General features: G+C 45.0%; 1 protein-coding gene across 6 annotated transcripts in view; it reads right to left on the bottom strand.

Annotated features, from left to right (window-relative positions):
• KCND3 (potassium voltage-gated channel subfamily D member 3) overlaps positions 1–21,447 on the bottom strand; it is a 278,646-nt gene that overhangs the window by 30,059 nt on the left and 227,140 nt on the right. For all 6 annotated transcript variants that reach the window (XM_083617427.1, XM_083617428.1, XM_083617429.1 and 3 more), the window contains exon 4: positions 2,335–2,436. In XM_083617427.1, coding sequence (XP_083473553.1) covers positions 2,335–2,436 — 102 coding nt within the window. The remainder of the gene's footprint in view (positions 1–2,334; positions 2,437–21,447) is intronic.

Consider the following 21,447-nt stretch of genomic DNA (forward strand, 5'->3'; position numbering starts at 1 on the left):
ATGGGCTTTAAAAGCAGGAAGTATCGCTTCAGCTTGAACGTAAGAATGGTATCACAACCGTCTCAGCATGTATTATTGGAAATGAGAGCTGTAACACACACTATAGGTGCTACAGGTGCCTCCAAAAATGGTCCTGCATAGCATGTGATTCCTATTCTAGCTGCTCTATTGTCTTCTGAAGTTTATGAAGGAACCCACTACAAGCTGAATTAATGGTAACTCAAACTTTATTCGTGATGAAACATGGGAGCCTGCACAGAGTAGTTACTCCTCTAGCCAGATCTCCAAAAGCTGGCTTCCTCGGGCGGAGCTGTTTCTCTTGAAGGGGCCACATTGTCAGACATTTAGTTAACAATACATAAATTACAGTTGCACAATGGAGAAATAGATTGGAACCACATGGGAAAGTTTGTGTGTTTTGCCTGGGTGCTGGTGCGAGCAGTTCCAGGTTCTTATGACCTAGAGTGGGCTCCCTACCCTTCCCACATTGAAAGCATACATTTCCCTCATTCTTTGCAATTTTTAACACACCCTCTGCACCAGTTTCCTAAGCATGTGGAAGCCCCAAGGAGGTTTGTGCCAGAGTTTGTGCCAGAATGAAAGGAAAACAAGCAGCTGGCTTCTGCAGAGGGAATGAACAACCTCTTAATGGCCATGGTGCCCTGTGCTTAGGCAGAATTTACCTCCCACAGCAAGAGGAGTGGGCCAGAAGGATTAGAGAATGTGTTGCATCACAGTTCATTGGGCTTTTCAAACATCCAAGGTCTCCATGCCTTGTAAACTGCTGAGCTATTAGCACCAGCCTTGGCTGTTGGCAGAGATGTGGAGGTCCACATGCGCATCTTCATGTTACGGCTTGGAACACTCACCACAGGAAGGCCATTCTCACTGGTATCCCCATAGCAACCATAGTAGGTGCTGCTTTGATCCTAAGCTCCCTTGATTTCAAAATAACTGAACCTCCAGTTAAGTGTTCTCATACTCATAGTGTCAGGGCAGGCTGTGGTGCTTACTAACAGGTGTAGCGATTGCTGTGTCAAACATTTTCTGTTATAATGAGGCCCACGTGTGACAGATCAGATGAGTGAGCAAAGACACACGAGCTGTGCATTAGGTTGCCTCCATTAGGCAATTTTCCTTGACTGAGAACTGCTTAAAAAAAAAAAATCCTTGAAAATGTGTTAATACTTGCTCTGGCCTTGATTGGGCTTAATATAACAACCAGCTCACACTGATGTTACATCTGCTGAGAAATCTGATGAACTTCACACTTTCCTCCCTTTCATTGAGTTACTAAGATTAGCTTGAAAATACTTTGCTGTTAGACGTGAAACAACCACGGTGCCAGGTAGTTTGTGTGGGTAATGCTAGGAGACATTCCATCCTGCAGGACTGAAACCTTCAAGTCCTCATTGGCTGGGATTTAAACATCTGCAGTTACTGCTGTTTTCTGATATTTTCTGTATAGCTTGCCTTTGGTTCCCTCCAGATTTTGTTGGACTCCAACTCCCAACAGTCTCAGCTGTATAGCCAATGGCCAGGAATGATGGGAGTTGTGGTCCAAGAACATACGGAGGGCCACCAGTTCCCCATCTCTGTACCACCTCAACTACTCCTGAGTCAGAGTACAAGCTGTTCCTAATGGCTATGCAGCATTTAGCCATTTCTGTAGATAGTATAGATCAGGCACCCCCAACCTTTGGCCCTCCAGATGTTTTGGACTACAATTCCCACCATCCCTGACCATTGGTCCTGTTAGCTAAGGATCATGGGAGTTGTAGGCCAAAACATCTGGAGGGCCGTAGGCTGGGGATGCCTGGTTTAGATAGCTTGTCCATCCTTAAAAACACACACATATACCCCAGAGATTTAGCTCCCTCTCTAGACAGCCCGTTTTATTGCTAAACTGCTCTTGGAGCTAAGAAGTCCTTCTTAATGTAAAGCCTGAAGCTAATGTTTTCATAAACCCTGATGAGGGTATCATTGATGTAAGTTCTCTAAATTTGCTTCAGCAACATTTACACTAGTCTAAATATATTGAGGATACCAATCACAGATCTGGATTATTGGTACTCTTTGTCTTTCTGTCACCATTAAAGCACCAATCCTGTGCTTTCCACAAAAAGCCCAGTATGCTTCCATTGCAACTCTTTCCTTTCGCAGTTGTATTCCAGCTACCTACATTTAGCACATACAGTAAAATTATAGCATAATTATAGCACAGCTCAAGTCTGCCTACGATACTGACATAGGGAGCGACAATGGAAGAAGAAGAAGAAGGGGTGGATATGCTTTCAACATTCCTCTGAAAGGGCTTGCTTTTCCTGTACATACCGTCAACTCCAGGGCTTCATTAAGGAGGCCATTGCGCTTACTGTGAAGGTAGGCGTTGGAGCTGCCAGTCTTGGCCACACGGATCCTGGCCAGCCGGGCTTTCTGTGGAAGGAAGCAAGGTGGGGAGTAGGTTAGACTTCCATCTATATATCAACCTTGATTTCTTTTGTGTGAGTGATAACCATGATTTGTCTTCAGTTTTTGTTGCTTTAGAAGAGATATACTTTTCATCATACTGTACTTGTTGACAGTTTTATTATTTCCTACATTTTTTTTAAAAAAATACATGTGTCTTACTAGTTTTATTTTCTGAAAGAAGGGATGTGGGTGGCGCTGTGGTCTAAACCACTGAGCCTCTTGGGCTTGCCGATCATAAGGTCGATGGTTTGAATCTCCATGATTTTTTTTACCTTACTTTCTGAAAAGGAAAAGCTTTGTTATTCATTTTTTAAAAACTGTTTTCTATTCATGGAAGAGGAACATGACTGAAGCAAGGAACCAGGATTTCGAATGAAACATAAGACTGTGTGTTCTTCCAAAATTCCAGAGGCCAGATGTTGGGAAGAGCTGGGTTTGTTTTCTGAAAACTATAGAATCCTGGATCAGCCTTGAGTCTCAGTTGTGCTGTGTATTTAAAGCGGTACCATGCCACTTTAAACAGTCACAGTGAAAGTTCCCAAAGAATCTTGGGACCTGTAGTGTGGTAATGGTGCCAAGAGTTGTTAGGAGACCAGTGATTACCTCACAGAGCTACAATTCCCAAAGTTCACTTGGGAAGATGGATTGACTGTTAAACCACTGACAGAATTGTAGCTCTGTGAGGGGAAGTTGGATCTCTTAATAACTTTCAGCACCCTTAGCAGACCACAGTCCTCAGGATTCTTTGGGAGAAGCCATGGCTGTTTACAGTGGTACGATAAATTTATAGTGCAGATGCAGCCTTAGACTCATTGGATGACCTGGGTCAATTATATAATATAATAATAATAATAAATAAATAAATAAATAAATAAAAATAGTTTTTATTTATACCCCGCCCATCTGGCTGGGCTTCCCCAGCCACTCTGGGCAGCTTCCAAAAAAAATATTCAAATACTGTAATACATCAAACATTAAAAGCTTCCCTAAACAGGGCTGCCTTCAGATGTCTTCTAAAAGTCAGGTAGTTGTTGTTCTCTTTGACATCTGGTGGGAGGGCATTCCACAGGGAGGGCGCCACTACCGAGAAGGCCCTTTGCCTGATTCCCTGTAACTTGGCTCCTCGCAGTGAGGGAACCGCCAGAAGGCCCTCGGTGCTGGACCTCAGTGTCCGGGTAGAATGATGGGGGTGGAGACGCTCCTTCAGATATACTGGACCGAGGCCATTTAGGGCTTTAAAGGTCAGCACCAACACTTTGAATTGTGCTCGGAAACGTACTGGGAGCCAATGTAGGTCTTTCAAGACCGGTGTTCAGTATCTCCTAGCTTTATTCTAACGTTAACTTGGAATATTGATGCCCTATCTCAAAAGGTTATTAGGAAATAAAAAAATGAAAGCATTTTCTATGTTTATGGTACAGTCTTATGCACACTAACTTTAGTGGCGTTTACTCCCATGGTAATGCACAATGGGTCGGGCTGTAACGGCACAAACATTAGCATGTGCATTTTATGTATTTTAGGATTTTGACCCATTCTTCACTGTAAGGTCTCAAGGTGGGTTACAACAACAACAAAACCAATAAAAGAAGTAGAGCAGTTTATGTACAATTATAAAAACAAGTAAAACGATTCCAAGTGAAAGCAGCACAGCATGGATTAAATGAAACAGAAGAGGAGGGTCACATGAAAATGCCTTAACTATCAAAGACTAGGGTGGAAACAGTTAAAGTGGCACAATCCCATTCCTAGGACCATCAGAAACTCCCAGAGTTAAGAGCCATCTTGTTTTTGCTTCACACTGCAAAAGATATTAGGGTGGCCCTGTTTACTTTTCTACCCTTCCCTTCTTTAACATCCTATTTGAGGAAGACTTCTGTGAAACTAGAAAGGTATCTTGGTATTTTGTGCCTTTCAGTTGGTCATAATAAAAGACATGCGATGGCTGCTGTTTAGATTCTTTTCTATATGGACCGTTGTTGTTGTTGTCATCATAACTGAACCTATTTTTCATATTTTGATTATTCTAAGACACCAATCACTCTTCTTTTCCCATACGTATTAAGCTTCGTTTTCTCCTGAAACCCATCCAGCAATTTAGTGGGAGAAAAGTTAAACTGTGTTTCATTGTGCTTTCAGTAACTGGCTCTGATGCTTGAAATCTTTTGTGAAACATTTTGAATTCAGCAGCACCTTTTGGGCACACAAACTGTGCCAGTGTTACCAAGGTTACAAAGCATCTATCTCTGCTGATTACAGAAAGAAGGCTCTCTCTGTATGAAGAGAGGTCAGTTTGTGTCCCCCACTGAAATATACTTGGAGTCGAGTGTGGATTTCATGCTCTTTATTAAGTTCATAGTAGTGAGGAATGAAAGTCCCCCCCAAATATCTGCTTTATATACATTATTTACACAATGGCGCGCATGTGATTGGCTAATTCTGGGATTCTCCTGTAGGCCAATCAGGTTGCAGATTCACTTCCATCTGGAGCCGGATTGGGTGGCTCCTGCAGACCAATCATACTGCTGCATTGTTCTAGGACCAATCAGACTGCTGCATTCTGGACCCTATTGTTCTAGGACCAATCAGACTGCTGCATTCTGAATCCTATTGTTCTAGGACCAATCAGACTGCTGCCTTTTGGATCCTATTCAACTCAGTACGTAACACCCCCCCCCCACACACATATATGAACACACACATATAATTAACTGGTGTCAGATCTGGGTGCCCTCTCCCCTATAATTGCATATAGAGACGCTTATTTTTGTGGAGCAGGGAAATGAGCAAGTTATTCACAGAGCAATTGACATAATGAGAAACAGCAAACAAAAGTCATTATTTTAAGAAGCTGCTATAAGACCAATGTTCCATCTAGCTTAGTACTGCCCATACAAGTCAGCAGCTTTTTATTTAGTAGCAACAACTTATTGGTCAATTTTTACACAAAAAAGGTTTGCCAGTAAGTTACAACATTTTAAAGAACATAATCATGGATTTTATGTGTGACAATGATACGATTCATATCAACAGAACAGTTAATTAAACAGTTGGTCTGTGAGCATTTAGAAAAGGGATGCTGTGGTTATTAAGACCCAGCATGGGTTTCCTCAAAAATAAGCTATGCCAGATGAATCTCTCATATATATATATACAAGCTGGATGGATCAGTGCAATGCTGTGGATGTAGTGTATTTTGATTTCATTAAGGCTTTTGACAAAGTCCCCCATGATATTCTTGTGGAGAAGCTGGTAAAATGGGACAAGGTAACCTGTTAGGTGGATTTGTAGTTGGTTGACTGACCAAACCCAAAGAGTGCTCATTAATGGTTCCTCATCATACAGAAAAAAAGTGGCAAGTGGGGTGCCGCAGGGTTCTGTCCTGGGCCTGTTGTTCAACATCTTTATAAGTGACTTGGATGAAGGAATTGAGGGGATGCTCATCAAATGTGCACATGACACCAAACTGTGAGGGGTAGCTAATGCCACAGAACATATAATCAAGGTTCAGTATGACCTTAACAGAATGGAGAACTGAGCCCAAATTAACAAAGTGAAATTAAAAAGGGACAAATGTAAGGTTCTACACTTAGGGTACACAGGCTTCTTGTATGACTTGGCTGACTAGCTTGATCTACTATTTGGGCTTCTTTTCCATTGTGCCTGTTTCCTCCCACTCATACAACTAGGTAGCTTTAAATTCTGGGCTTAATTGTCATAGGAGGAACCGCTTATGAATATTACTTCACTTACCTCAAAGTTAATCAACTCAGCCATGGTGAATTTGGGTGTTTCCTTTGCTAAGTAGAGCCCTGCCCCCAAAGTCCTGCTCAGAGGGCACCCCTGGATCTGCTGAGGACTGCACAAAGGTTGTCCTGTATTGGGGTGTGGATAGGCTTGCTGATCTTTTGATACTTTTAGATTACATGTAAGCAGGGACGCGGGTGGCGCTGTGGGTTAAACCACAGAGCCTAGGACTTGCTGATCAGAAGGTCAGCGGTTCGAATCCCCACAATGGTGTGAGCTCCCGTTGCTCGGTCCCAGCTCCTGCCCACCTAGCAGTTCGAAAGCACGTCAAAGTGCAAGTAGAAAAATAGGTACCGCTCCGGCGGGAAGGTAAACGGCGTTTCTGCGCGCTGCTCTGGTTCGGCAGAGGCGGCTTAGTCATGCTGGCCACATGACCCAGAAGCTGTACGCCGGCTCCTTTGGCCAATAAAGTGAGATGAGCGCCGCAACCCTAAGAGTTGGTCACGACTGGACCTAATGGTCAGGGGTCCCTTTACCTTTAAGCAGTAGGCAGAGTACAGTTTGTCCAATCCATATTCTGCATGTGAGCATACTGCAGCCTTTGCCAACACCTTCCAGATGTTTTGGAGTACAACTCCCATCAGCCCCAGTCAGTGCTGGTTGGGACTGAGGGAAATTGTAGTCCCAAACATCTGGAGGGGGTTGGCAAAGGTTGTAATATACTCACATGCACCAGGATCCTGGAGGGAACCAGAATAATGAAGGCTGGTATATTATATGCTGCCTATGAAACTCAACTCTCAAAAACTTGTCACACAGCCCCTAGTTCATCTTTCCTTTCTTTGAAATAGCTGAGGTTTAAACAAAGCTGTTAAGTTAATTTGCAGTTAACATAATGAGGCTGTGGGTTGCATTGTAACTCAGTTCCATAGACTACCTACTGGAGTTCAGCTCACTGTACAGCCACCCACCCCCAGCAGCTGAGCTTCCATTATAAGGGGCTGATTGCTTTTGATTTCGCAATGCCCTCTATAGTCAGAGACCCACAGGACAACCCAGAATATGCTTTTGAGAGGCTCAATGCACTTGTCACACTCAGATATCTTTCACATGCAGTCAGAGCTGAATGGCAGCCACTCTTCTGATACAGTCCCATGTGTGCTGTGTGTGAACAATGCAGGCTACATGGGTCTTAAGCATGCTGAGTGTATGGAAAAGACCCACAATCTGCCCCACCGTTCACTTACAGCTGCAGCCACTCCCTGAAAAGCTGCTCATGAAAAAACAGCGATCAAATGGCTGGTTAAACAACAAAAAGATTAAATTAAAAAACAACATTAGTCCAGGTACATTTCTGAAAAACGATAATAAAGCAGAATTTTAATTTAGCCCTTTAAATACGAAATAGGTCAGTGTGTCATACTTTTTATTTGTCCAATTCCTAGCAGAACTTGTCTTGTTTACTTCTGTGTTGAATAAAGACATTGGTAAACTGTAGATATGTCGGGGGAGGCAGAAACTGGCTTTCCATTGTAGGGATTAAAATGGCCTCTTTTTGACTACTGGACACCAGGGCTGGCCCTACCAGTTGGCAGAGTGGAACAGCTGCCTCTAGTAGCAGATGATGCTTGGGAGGGTGCTGTGCCCTGGAAGTGGAAGCACCGCAGCAGAGTGAGGCTGTGGCAGTGAAGATCAGGTAGGAGCTAGGGTCCTGCCTCTACTTGTGCTGGCAGCAGTTTGGGCTCAGGCTGCTCTGTACACCGCTGCCAGCCCGAGTTGGGGAAAGAGGCGTACAGGCACGGCGTCCCTGCCTGCCCGCACACCTCTTTCTCTGGCTTGGGCTGTCCTCTTTTTTGCTCAAGATATGGCAACCCTAGACAATACACACTATACTGAGCTCAGTGTGGTGCAGGAGTAAAAAGAACTGGGGAGGAGCAAAGCAACTGTGAGCTCCTCTCCAGGAACCTGCATATTTGTGTAGTAACAGTAAGCCATAGATACTGGGGGGGGGGGGGGGGCGGAATGCATCCACATTTGATTTTTAGTTACAGGGCTGAACAGAATCATAGTGACTAATGCAAGTATCAGGTTCAGAATAGACCTCTTTAATCAAACAGCTTTTAAACTTCTGCTGATTTGCCTGGATACTAGATTGCTTTTCTTCATCTATGAAGAATTTTGTACCCCCGTACCTAAGTTGTTTCTCATTTTGCTGTGAGCACTTGCAATACTTGTACTGCATGCCATAGCAATAACTTCCCTTTGATTTGTTTTGCAGTCTGTTCTCGATGCACATTTACTCAGAAATAAATCCTACTCAGCCGAACAGAGCTTCTGCCCGTGTACATGTGCAACAGGTGTGCGGCATTTCAGCGCAATCTATACCATCTATACATACCCAGGCACTGATTTCAGTGAGACTATCTCCAGATAAGTGGGTATAAGATGGCAGCCTTAATTGCCTAAATGTCATTAAAGGTAATAATTATACAGTTAACTGCAAAATAATAAAAATTGACTACACTGAACTGTGCTTGCCAGGGTCCTATAGCACTCTCTTCCCTTTAATATGCCATGCCAAAAAGACACACAATGTAGCAAGGGGTAAATAGCTGCTATGGACACTTCTGAACATAATGAGCCAAGAAACATTATTAGTGTTTATGCATCAGTGAGTCTGGCACTCTATTAATAAGAATTGTTTAACCTTTTGAACTCTAACGTACATACACAATTTCTCAGGCAATTATGTGTCTCGAATACAGATTGGTCTCAGTTCGGTTACACGAAAGAAGCCAAAAGTCAGCTATATGTGGAGCTTCAAGGTACACCAGAGAGTCATGAAATTTGTTATTTACGGACAAGCATCAGCAACATGGTGCCCATGGGGCCACAGAGGCTTTCCTTGGCATCCACAGGGTCTTCTCCCCTTTCCAAAATCAATCTTGAAAGAAGCATTCTATTGTAGCCAATATAATAGGTTACAGTGTGTGCTCTGTTGCGGTGTGCGCATGGTGCCCATGACAGGTTTTCTGGTTTGCAAATATGCTCAAGTATCCAAAAAGGTGAGGAATGCTTGCTCTGGAAGCTAATGTTGAGTGTTTTGAAATAAGGGACATTTTTGTCCTGCTATGTGCTGTTAGCTTGCTATATTCTTTTCTAATAGTATCATTCTGGAATAAGGTTGGAAGGAAAAGTAGAGTTGGGTGTCATCAGCGTACTGGTGACACCAAATAGCCAAATTCCTGTCAACCTCTCCCAGTGGTTTCATGTAAGTATTAAACAGCATGGGGGGCAGAACAGAACCCTGAAGGACTTGCCTCTACAGGAAAGGGGTGAGTAAAACAGTGCCTCCAAGTTCCATCCCAGCAAGGTGCATAGCTGCCAACTTTTCCCTTTTCTTGTGAGGAATCCTATTCGGAATAAGGGGATTTCTCTTAAAAAATAGGAAACGTTGACAGCTATGGCAAGGTGGCCCAGAAGGACATCATGGTCCATGGTATCAAAAGTCACCAAGAGGTCCAGCAGATCCAACAAGGCAACCCAAACCATCTCTGTCCCATAGCTAGATTGAAATGGATCTAGATGATCAGCTTTCTTCAGAAACCCTTGGAGCTGAGATGCTTAGCTGAGATGAAACTCTTCAAAAGATGTCATCATCACATTGTTAAGGTCATATCAATAAGCCCCCCCCCCCCCCGCCGCTGAATCACCATTTAAAAAATGTTTGGGTGCATTTTCCCAACATGATGGTTGGAACTTTTCTGCCCATTCTACAAATAGAAAATTTGCACACACAAAAAGTCATTAAAGCATGCACACACACACACGATGCAACACACCAGACTATGCATCATAGATTTCATTCTGGTTCTCATCCGTTGCTATCTAATGGGCTACATACTGTAATGCTAATCTAGTGAATAAGTCACTTTCTATGGTGAAGGGCACAGAAAGATCACTCCCGCAATGACGATCAACTTAGGTTCACTTCCAAGGCCATATTATGAAAATGAGGAGCCACAAATAATTGATGTTACCACTCATGACCAATGTTTAGAGGAGGTTTTATTATTTTCAACCCCTTCCTTCTTACATCTAATGCCACTCAGGGCAGGATTTTCACTCTAATCATAATCATAGTTACGGTATCTGTATTTTTACAGTACTTTAGTATTTGGGTGGGTGCCGTTTTGAGCATACTTTATCATTTGCAAGGTAGCTGTGGGTAGTGTGTGTCTTTTCCTTTCCAACAAATGTTTCTCCAGTACTCTGCAACCTCCTAGCTGCCTGCAAGTCCTGATCTGAAAAAGCTCCATGGGAAGATTCACCTCATGATATCTTTCCCTTGGCTTAAATTGAAGCAACAGAGCATCACATATTGGTATGCTTGTTCTTTTGGTTTTTAAAGGAAACCCTTTTCTTTCTTTATCCCCTTAAAAAAATATGTACATGTATATGCCACTTTTTAATCTTTTGAGCCTCAAAGCAGCTTACAATAAAAACAATCAAAGATCATGATAAGAACAAAATTGCTATAAAAACACACAGTAAAACAGTAGCAGCAGAATTTCAAAAATACAAATGACAGTGGCAAATCCATTACTAAGGGTTCAAATTGTTCTGGTACAACAGGTTAGTTATGAAGACTTGTTCCGTCTTTGCATGTGGGGGTGCGGCTACTACTGCACACTGAATATCTCATACATTCAGACTGCAACTGATTTAAGATTCTTCAATAGCTCTTTATGAAGCTAAGGGTGAATTCTAGATAGCCATTGGGCAAAGTTTTATCAAAATGGGTAGTGTTTATGTACAATGTATAACTTAAATTATTGGCTGCAAACTTTCAGCAGAGATCAGGTGCCAAACCTGGTGATTTGAGTATCTGGGAAATCTGTTATTTTAGCTTTCTCCGTACATTGCCTTCCAGATTTGGTAATGTTCATGTCAACAAGCTCTAGTCTCCTAGCAACTTTCCCTGCCATTTCCACACTAACAGCGTACTTGCATCTATACACACAGTGATGTGCTCATCGAAGGGATCAGGAGAGGAGAAACAGCTGCACCAAAACAACATCCAAAAATAGGGTTTACAGGCTCTTATCACACTAGCATTTGTGAATCACCACCACGAGTTATTGATTTTCTTCAAGGCACATGCAGCCAATCAGCCAATATGTTTTTCAGCTTCTACAAATCTCTTTCCCAAGAATATCAGGTCGCACCGTGGCCTTAGAAATCAGCTCAAATGACTCAAAATAAAACAAACAAATCAAGGCATAACATTATGTTCCTACTGGGATTCTGTGTGAATGTGCTGTGTTGAAACCAGATTTGAAAATTTCAGTGGGGCACCATGACTGGAGAATATAGTACAGTAGAAGGTGCTAAAGAGTAAGAGGAGGAGCAGAGAATACAAAGGAATGCAACGAGGCACATGTGAAGTGGCCTGTAGCCACTGCTTCTGCCACCAGCTGCCTGCAAGGGCGCTCAGGCTGCCTCAGCCCATCACCACTGCCTGAAAGGGCACCCAGGTCCATGCCCACCTGCTCACTACCAGCCGCCTGCTGCCTTACCTTCACCAGTTCTCCTCTGGTACGATGAGGCCAATGTGCCATGAAGCCTCCGTTGAGGCTTACTACAGCCACAGATGTACTTCTGGCAGTGTGGCCAGGCTTCTGGAAGTACGTCTGCAGCCACGGCAGGCCTCAAGGGAAGCCTTGCAGTGTCGGAGGATGCCTTGGCCTTGTTGCAGTGGCAGCAGCAGAGAGCCAGCAAAGGTAAGGCAGTGGAAGGTGGGTGCAGCTTGGGTGCCCTTGCAGGTGGTGGTGGCAGCAGTCCAAAGTGGTCTGGACAGGTTTGTAGACGGCGGTGGTAGGCCATGTCATGCCGCATTGCACACACATCTTGGGGGAAGGTCTTTTCCGCTCTCTCAACTTTTGAGGGGCTCAGCCCCCTGCTAACAAGGGGCGGAGGACACCTCAGCCCTATAGAGTTGGTGCCAGTGGCATGATTACATAGCCCAGGCAACATTTATCATGATGCCATCCCATTCAGTACATCATCCCTGACCAGCAACAATGTGACTGATCTGGGAAGGAGAAAGAAGCAAGAGTGGGGTGGCGGTGGGGGCAATGGAGGCAGACTTTAACAGGGTTAAAGAGAAAGTAATAGAAAGGCTTGTCTCCCACTTGATTATACTCAGAAAAGACCACGGAAAGTAAAGAGCCCAAGTTAGTCATGCCCATTCATTTCAATGGATTAACATTGGATGCGACCCTCAATATATTAGAGAAATATTTCTGTTCCATCAAAACTACTATCTTCAATGTGAAAACTGAAATTGGGACAGCCCAGTAGAGCTCAGGTTTGCAACACCTTTACTAAATATAAGGCTTTTCTGTGCTGATTCTCTCAAGATTCGCCGCCCCCCCACTGGTGAATAAGCATCATCTGCATAATTGCCCCAGACACTCACATCCACTCTTTCTGTAGCAACTGCCAGAGCGTAATTAAGTAGTTATTGCACGTTAATGTGCAGCCAAGGGCAGTTTTAAATTTACTGTATGGGTCACTAAAACATGCCAACTGCAGGTCATCTAAAAATGTTCTGAGATGTAATTTCTTCTTTTTTGTCAGGGTACACACACAACTTTGAAAAAAAAACAGAGAGATGGCCCTTAAACTCATTTAGCCCGAAAAGTCTCTGCTAATTTTCATCAAACTGCAACGATCAGAGGCTTCTTATTACGTGACCCCTTTCCCTTTGGAAAGGAAAAGATCTCCAGCTTTAAAGAAGACGAGGGATGAAACAAATCCCCACATTTTGCTTTCATTTATTTGCTAAGATTTCTTACTAAATTGTCACCTGGGTGATGTGAACAGAACTTTTGTGTCCTCACGTATCAGAAGGTGCTTTTGCAGCCTGCTCTCCTGTTTGTGGACTGCTCTCCCCTGGGAGGCTCGCCTGCCACCTTCATGACATATCTTTAAGCACCAGGCAAAAGCATTTCTCTATAACCAGGCCTTGGGCTGATTAATATTCTATAGCTTGCTCACTGCTGCCAGACACCACCTGCTCACTACCTGCCCACTGCTCTCCACATGAGCTGGTGGAGGTACGGTGGTGGTGAATATATTTTATATATTTTTATATATTTTATATATTTTAAAGTGTTTTAAAGTGTTTTTTACTTTTTACTTTGTTGTACCACCATGAACGGTGGTCTGTATACATGTATTTTTATTTTGTTCCGTTTTATGTTGGTTTGGGGTTGGATAGTGAGGGGGTGGGGATTTGTTTTGTTGGTACAATTGTTTTTGGTTTGATTTGTTTTTCTATTTTGTAAATGGAGGTTGGTTTGAGGCTTGGGATTGCTACCGTAGTGGGGCGAGGGAGGTATGGCGGTGGGGGCAGATGTCATAGGCGAAGGGGATCGAGATACGGATATGCTCGTACCCCTTCCAATCTGCGCCCCATCCCGAGGGACAAAGGTAGGGTGAGCAAGGATTACTCACCTCCGTCACTGGTGTTGTGCAATGCCAGGTCTATAGGCAACAAAACCGCCACTCTGCGAGATTTCTTTACCTCGCAGGGGACCTGGCTTGTGTGACGGAGACCTGGGTGCGCGAAGGGGAAACAGTTACCCTACGAGAGATGGTGCCCCCGGGTTTCTCCGTCCTCCACCAGTCGCGGACTGTGGGCTGGGGGGGAGGGGTGGCATTATTAATCCGGGAAGATTGTTCTTTCAGGGCTCTACCATCGCCATCAATCCCCGGTATTGAATGTGTTGGCCTAGTGCGGGGCTCCGAGGTGAGCTTGGCTGTCTGGCTGGTGTACCGGCCACCTAGTGCACCAGCAGCCACCCTGTCAGGCCTGCTGGAGGCGGTGGCCGGCTGGGCCCCCTAACCTATTGGTATTGGGGGACTTCAACATCCATGCTGATGCCATTCCCTCCTCACAGGCTCTGGACCTGGTGTCTTCCATGGCGACACTAGGGCTCTCCCAGTTTGTTTCGGGCCCCACACATCAAGCAGGCCACACGCTGGATTTGATCTTTGGCGCCGGTATAGATGTGATCATGTCTCCTTCGATGAAGGTGCCATGGTCTGATCACTATGCTCTGAAAGCCAGGATTGATTTTCCACCCCCACCCTGCTTAGGTGGCGAGCCAATTTGGGCTCGCCCGCAGAGGCTGATGGACCCTGATAGATTCCGTCAGGCCTTGCGGGACCTTGCTCCCCCTGGCGACTCATTGACTGAGCTTGTTGAGGGCTGGAATATCCAGCTCCTAGCAGCCATTGATGAGATCGCACCTAGGCGCCCTCTGCAACCCCGCAGAAACCGGGCTCCCTGGTTTACCGAGGAGCTTCGGAAAATGAAGCGGGACCTCAGACGGCTAGAGCGAGTATGGCGGGGTGCCCGTGATGGAGCCTCAAGAACATCTTATAGGGTTTTTATGAAAACCTACGAGATGGTAGTGAAGGCTGCTAAGAAGTCCTACTTCTCGGCCTCCATTGCCTCCGCTAGCTCTCGCCCGGCGCAATTATTTAGTATAATTAGGTCTTTAACGTCCCTTGAAGGACAGCCAAATTTAAATAACAATTTGACACACAGCTGTGAGGCATTTGCGAGCTTTTTTGCGGAGAAGGTCCTGTTGCTCCGCCATGACCTCCCTGCCAATTTGGATACAATAAAGGAACTGGAGGCCCCTCGACTGTCCTCGGGTCCAGTATTGGACCACTTTGACTGGATATCCCCAGCCGATGTGGACAGACTCCTCCGAGCTGGAAAGCCCACCACCTGTCCTCTTGACCCGTGCCCGTCTTGGCTGATTAGAGCGTGTCCAGATGAGGTGCGGGCCCCCCTGGGTGATATCATCAATTTGTCCCTTGGCACCGGGATATTCCCAGGGGCCCGCACCTCATCTGGAAGGAGGCAGTGGTGCGTCCGCTCTTAAAGAAAACATCATTAGATCCCTTAGATCTATCCAATTACCGCCCGGTTTCGAATCTTCCATTCCTGGGTAAGGTGATTGAGAGAGCGGTTGCTGAACAGCTTGGTAGGTTTCTGGCTGAAACATCGGCTCGCGATCCATTCCAGTCCGGCTTCCGCACTGGTCATGGGACCGAGACAGCTCTGGTCGCCCTAACAGATGATCTCCGCAGGCAGCTGGATCGAGGCGGGTCGGGGCTGCTGATTCTTCTAGACCTGTCAGCAGCCTTCAACATGATTGATCACGAACTCCTGGACCACCGCCTTGCCGACGTGGGGATCCAGGGCACAGTCCTTCAATGGCTGCGCTCGTTTCTCTCTGGTCGGGGACAGAGGGTGGCGCTCGGGGGGGAATTGTCATTGCACCACTCCTTGGTGTGTGGAGTGCCTCAGGGTGCGATTCTCTCCCCGATGCTTTTAAACATCTTTATGTGCCCCCTCGCCCAGCTTGTCCGGAGTTTTGGGCTGGGTTGCCATCAGTATGCTGATGACACCCAACTCTATCTGTTGATAGACGGCCATCCTGACTCGGCCCCAGACACACTGACCAGATGTCTGGAAGCTGTGGCTGGATGGTTACGTGGGAGCCGGTTGAAGTTAAATCCTTCAAAGACAGAGGTCCTCTGGCTGGGACGGAGCGATATGGGATTGAGGGGGCAACTCCCATCCCTTGCGGGGGTGCAATTAGTGCCAGCATCGTCCGTTAAGAGTTTGGGTGTAATCTTCGATACCTCCCTCTCTATGGAGGCGCAGATTACAGCTATAACAAAGGCGGCATTTTTTCATCTCCGCCAAGCTAAGCAGTTGGCTCCTTATCTCTCTCGCCCTGACCTAGCCGCTGTGATCCACGCGACGGTCACCTCCAGACTGGATTATTGTAACTCGCTCTACGTGGGGCTGCCCTTGAGACTGACCCAGAAACTCCAGCGGGTGCAGAATGCCGCGGCGAGACTCCTTATGGGGTCTTCGCTACGAGATCATATTCATCCGGTACTATACCAGCTGCACTGGCTCCCGGTGGAGTACAGGATCAGGTTTAAGGTGCTGGTTTTAACCTTTAAAGCCCTATACGGCCTAGGACCCTCGTACCTACGGGGCCGCCTCTCCTGGTATGTCCCACAGAGAAATTTACGGTCTGCAAATAAAAACATCCTGAAGATCCCAGGCCACAGAGAGGTTAGGCTGGCCTCAACTAGAGCCAGGGCTTTCTCGGCCGCGGCTCCAATCTGGTGGAACGCTCTGTCACAAGAGACTAGGGCCCTGCGGGACCTGACATCTTTCCGCAGGGCCTGCAAGACAGAACTGTTCCACCAGGCCTTTGGTCAGGGCGCAGCCTGACCCCCCTCCTCTGGCAATCTGCACAGAATTTTGCTTAATGGTTGCCATCAATTTGATTTTAATTAATTTTATAATGAATGTTTTTAGAATGTTGGATTATTTTGATTGTTGTTAGCCGCCCTGAGCCCAGCTTCGGCTGGGGAGGGCGGGATATAAATAAAATTTATTATTGAATAAAATTTATTATGGGTAGGTGGCAGTGGAGGGCAGGTGGCGGTGGTGGCAGTGGGTGGGCAGACAAGTGGCAGGCAGTGGGAAGTGGGCGGGTGGCAGTGGTGGCGAGTGGGCAAGGATCTGCACTGAGGCTTCCCTGTGTTGGTTTCAGAGCCTCCACTGATGGCAGCCAAGCTTTCTCCAAACCCGGTACATTAGTACCTTGGTTTAAAACCATAATCCATTCCAGAGGTCTGGTTGTAAAGCAAAACAGGTTATAACCCAAGGCGCGCTTTGGCCAATGGGGCCTCCCCCCCCCCAAATGGGTTGTAATCCAAAAAAAAATGGGTTGTAATCCGAAAAAAGGGACACACACTTTCAGTTTGATGTGGTTGTAATCCAAAACAGTTATAATCCAAAGCGGTTGCAAACCAAGGTACTACTGTATTAATTCCTCCCAAATTCCTTCTATTTCTCCCCACTTTATCCAAGGATAAAATATGGCTGTGGCTGACTTTGATGAAGCAACAGCTGCCAAGCCATAGGAGAAACCAAGGAACATCAAGGAGAGGTGTAGACCACAAGGAGGTAAGGAGTAAGCCACAAATCGTGAGCATGCTTTCGTTTCCTGTTCTGTTCTCACAGACAAAGATGGGAAGCTGCTGCTGCTGCTGCTGCTGCTGCAGAATGCCTTATTGGTCCATGAGAACATTAGTACGTAGAGTCCATACTGCACAAGGCACTACTGCCAGACTTAGAGAGAACTGGTTTCTTGCAAGAAAGCAGAGCAGAGGAGAAGTCTAAGACATCATCATGCGCCTTCAGTGATCATGATTCTTTAATGAGCAAACTGTGAGAAATGCACTACTTTTATGGAAAGATGTACAGAAGCCACATTCTTCAAAATGAGTTACAAAAGAAATATCTAAAGGTAATACGATGCATGTTCATTTATGTACATGCACCCGATAGTTATAAGACCATCTCCCCTTCATATAATTATGAGGTATTCTCATAGAAAGCCAGGAACATTTGCAGATAATTTGATTGCAGAAAGAAATAATGAGGATGAGAGTGTAGTTCTTTTTAAACAAGGGGGAAAAATCATTTAGAACTTCTTCATTAGACCGCTGCATTTGGCCTGGGGGCAGAGGGGAAGACACCCTGATATCTGCCACTGTAAAATATTTAATATAAAGGATGCATATGGAAATTCAATTGGCTAGAACTCATTATATTCCTCTATAATTTGATAAAATGACTGAATGTGGCTACACCTCATTGTGGATCTAACTGCATTACTTTCCAAAGATAAAAGATTCCCTTCTCCTCTTATGTGGAACTTCTTTTTAATCTTATTTGCCCTTGGCCCTATTAAAGCAACTGATTGTCACTGCAAATGCTGTGCAACATTTCATCTTCTTGAACACAGGAGAACATCATTTCCAATCTATTTATAGAACAATGCAGAGAATATGGAACTCAAGTAAGCACAGGATAGACAAGACGATTAGAGAGACAGATAGCTATATTGGAGCGTGTCTAGTCACGTTTTGAACTGACTCAATCCCTTTCAAATGGATGGTAAAATCCCTCCCATCAGGCTACTTTTAAATCTGAATTAATCAGATTAACACATATTCATGAAGATAAAGAAACTTCACACATTCACGTTGGGGCAGATTTTGTCTCTGTGTGACGTTTCATCAGCATCCAGAATGGTGCAGTTGCAAAGCTGCCACACACCCAGTACTTTACTGGTCCAGAAAAGTCATATTGGGGTAGGAAGATAAGCTATACTGTGGTCCGAACAGCTGGTAAAAGCCAGATAGTGTCAGACTCGACCTATATAACCCATCAGGTTACACTCTGCCTCCATTCCTGCCCACCAAATTCTGCTTTGGCTGCACTGCCAACTTGCTAAATTGATTACTGATCGTTTCTTGGACCTGACACCATTCTATCAACCCATTCAGAAAGCCACTACATTTTTAACCACATTTTGTTACTTTGTGCATGTGGAAAGTGAAAGCATCCACTCCATACTAGAGAAAGCATGCTTTAGTTACTATAAGAATGAACTACTGCAATGCACTCAGCATGGGGCCGCCTTTGAAGAACATTCAGAAACTGTAACTTACCAAGGAAGTAGCAAAATGCTGGTCAGAGCTAGTCATTAGTGCCATGAAACAGGTTCACTGGCTTAAAATGGGCCAGATTCAACCAGCAGGTCCTGCTAGCAGAAGCCTGCACAGCGACTTCCACTAGTGCAGGGAGGCTTCTTTCCTCTATCCCTGCACCCCCTGTGCCCCCTCAATTGGCTCTGGAGCAAAGGTTTGCAAGAACCCCCAGAACAGCGATGGGATGTCAGAGAATTCTGATGAAAACAGAGAAAAGAGTAGAAATTGCTGATGTTCACTTATTCATCCCATGTCTGAAACAGATATGGTTATGAGTTTGTGGCAGGGGTGTGTGACTCCCCATAATACCTGGATTTAGTAAAAATTATAATTACTCAAGGTTTGATTAACCAAGCTTTGCCAAATGCTGAACCCCCCCAGATTTAGTTTATGTTAACAATCCAGGCCAACTTGGCATATCTGCAGAGATGCGCCATCAGCACGGGACAAAGTCTAGCGATGGCCCTTGAAAGAAACTATCAGAGGGCAAGACTGCCAGCTGTGTTTGTGTTAGTGGGCAGGGAAAAGAAAAGGTTTAGAGTTTCAGCTCAGAGGAGAGGGAGGACTTGCTGGAGCAGGCAGCAACAAAGGGACAGGCAGCATAGCTGGTTCCTTAGTTTGTAGACCTAAGCCTGCTGCTCTTAAAAGAGGAGCAAAGAATCATCTTGATATGTGAATGCTGGTAGTCTCAGGTTGCAAATATGTATAAAGAAACCATATTCCATAAAGACATTACAGTCTCCACTGTGCCTATTTCCGAAGGAAGATGAATTTAAGGTTCCAGTGGGAGGCAAATGGCAGCAGAACAGAAACATTGCAGCATGCAATGAATATGGGGCAGAATGGAAAATGATGCTTTCTTACATCCCTACTTTCACTCCACCCTTTTTAAAATAAGAGCTTCCTGTGGATATGTGTGCCTTGGATATTACTTTCATCATTAGCTGTATACAAAATCCTCCCTCCCCCCCAAAAAACTGTCAAATATCACAAAGCTCCTACTTGAGTGCCTTCTTTCTCTTTCTTTTTCCTGTGCCCTGGGTACACAGCATAGCTGTATTGGAGACATATTTATGTACTTGTACAAAGAAAAGCCCTAAATGACCTCGACCCAGTATACCTGAAGGAGAGCCTCCTTCCCCATTGTTGAGCCTGGACACTGAGGTCCTCCTCCGAGGGTCTTCTGCTGGTTCCTACACTGTGAGAAGTGAGGTTACAGGGAACGAGGCAGAGGACCTTCTTGGTAGTGGCACCCGCCCTGTGGAACACCTTCCCTTCAGATGTCAAGGAAATAAACAACTATCTGACTGGCAACATCTGAAGGCAGCCCAGTATCAGGAAGTTTTTAATGTTTGATGTTTTAGTATGTTTTGATATATGCTGTGAGCTGCCCAGAGTGGCTGGGGAAACCAAGCCAGATGGGCGGGGTATAATAATAATAATAATAATAATAATAATAATAATAATAATAATTACAGCAAGATAGGCAACAACATAACCATGTCCACTTATGGAAAATGGAAATCTAAAAGATCTTTCACATTTATCATCAAAACACTCCAGTTGCCATGGTGATTTGTTTCAGTAGCCTATGTTTCCAAATCACAGTGTTGCTACACATCTTCACTAGAATGGCTCCTAATTGTCCTAACTGGGGGCTAATGAAGCTTGAGCTGTTTATGTATGCCAAACGAACAGGCTGCTATAATAGAGACCTAGCAGGGAAATGTCTGAAATTGCCTTTCTGGTTCTCATTTTTGGTTATGCATCATGCTGATCTTGAGTCGAACAATCACATTTACACAAAGGAAAGGAGCTGGCTCAAAAGCCATCTGCGTAGTAAAGCAGATCTGATTCTGAGGGAAGCTCTGCAGTTGGAAAACATTTCATGGGAAGCAATATGCGTGAAGTCAAATACTCTGCTGTCTTTTGCTTGCCACTTGTTTCCCTCCTTCAACTCATATGCTATTTGAAGATAATGCAGGCACGTGCATAATTTGCAGAAGGTCTGAAGGTAAGCTGGCAGTTTAAAATGATGTGGGGGTCTGAGTCACGCCATTGTTTTAGGCATGGTGACTGCTGTGTGTGCCTGCCAGGACCATTTTGATCACACATGCAGAACTGTGGGCAGATCAGCATTCTACAGCACTCGGTGAGCCCTTGAAAATGCTCACACACAGCGGTGAGAAGACAAACTACATATGCAGAGTTCAGAGAACACAACCAGCAACTGGGCACAACCGTCTCAATGCTCAGTACTGGTGAGTGCACACAGTGGTTGCTACTTCCTATTGGGAACACAGGACAGAAATGAATGAAGTGGTTCCCTACATGGTAATTAGGAAAGGGTTAAGTCAGGGATGAAATAAAAGTGGAGTTGGGAAAGCAATGAGCTCTAAGATTTACCATCGCCCTCAATAAAGTCCTCCCTCAGGTTGTCTCTGGAGAATTAGGAGCAGATAAAATACCACTAGGCTCAAACTAGGAGCTTTCCTTCAAATACGCCTCTTGATCCTTGTAGCTCAGGTTTGGAGCGTTGCCTCAAGTTGATTCAAACAA

The sequence above is a fragment of the Podarcis filfolensis genome (genome assembly GCF_964270895.1).
Source record: "Podarcis filfolensis genome assembly, chromosome: 6".
NCBI classification, from domain to species: Eukaryota; Metazoa; Chordata; class Lepidosauria; order Squamata; family Lacertidae; genus Podarcis; species Podarcis filfolensis.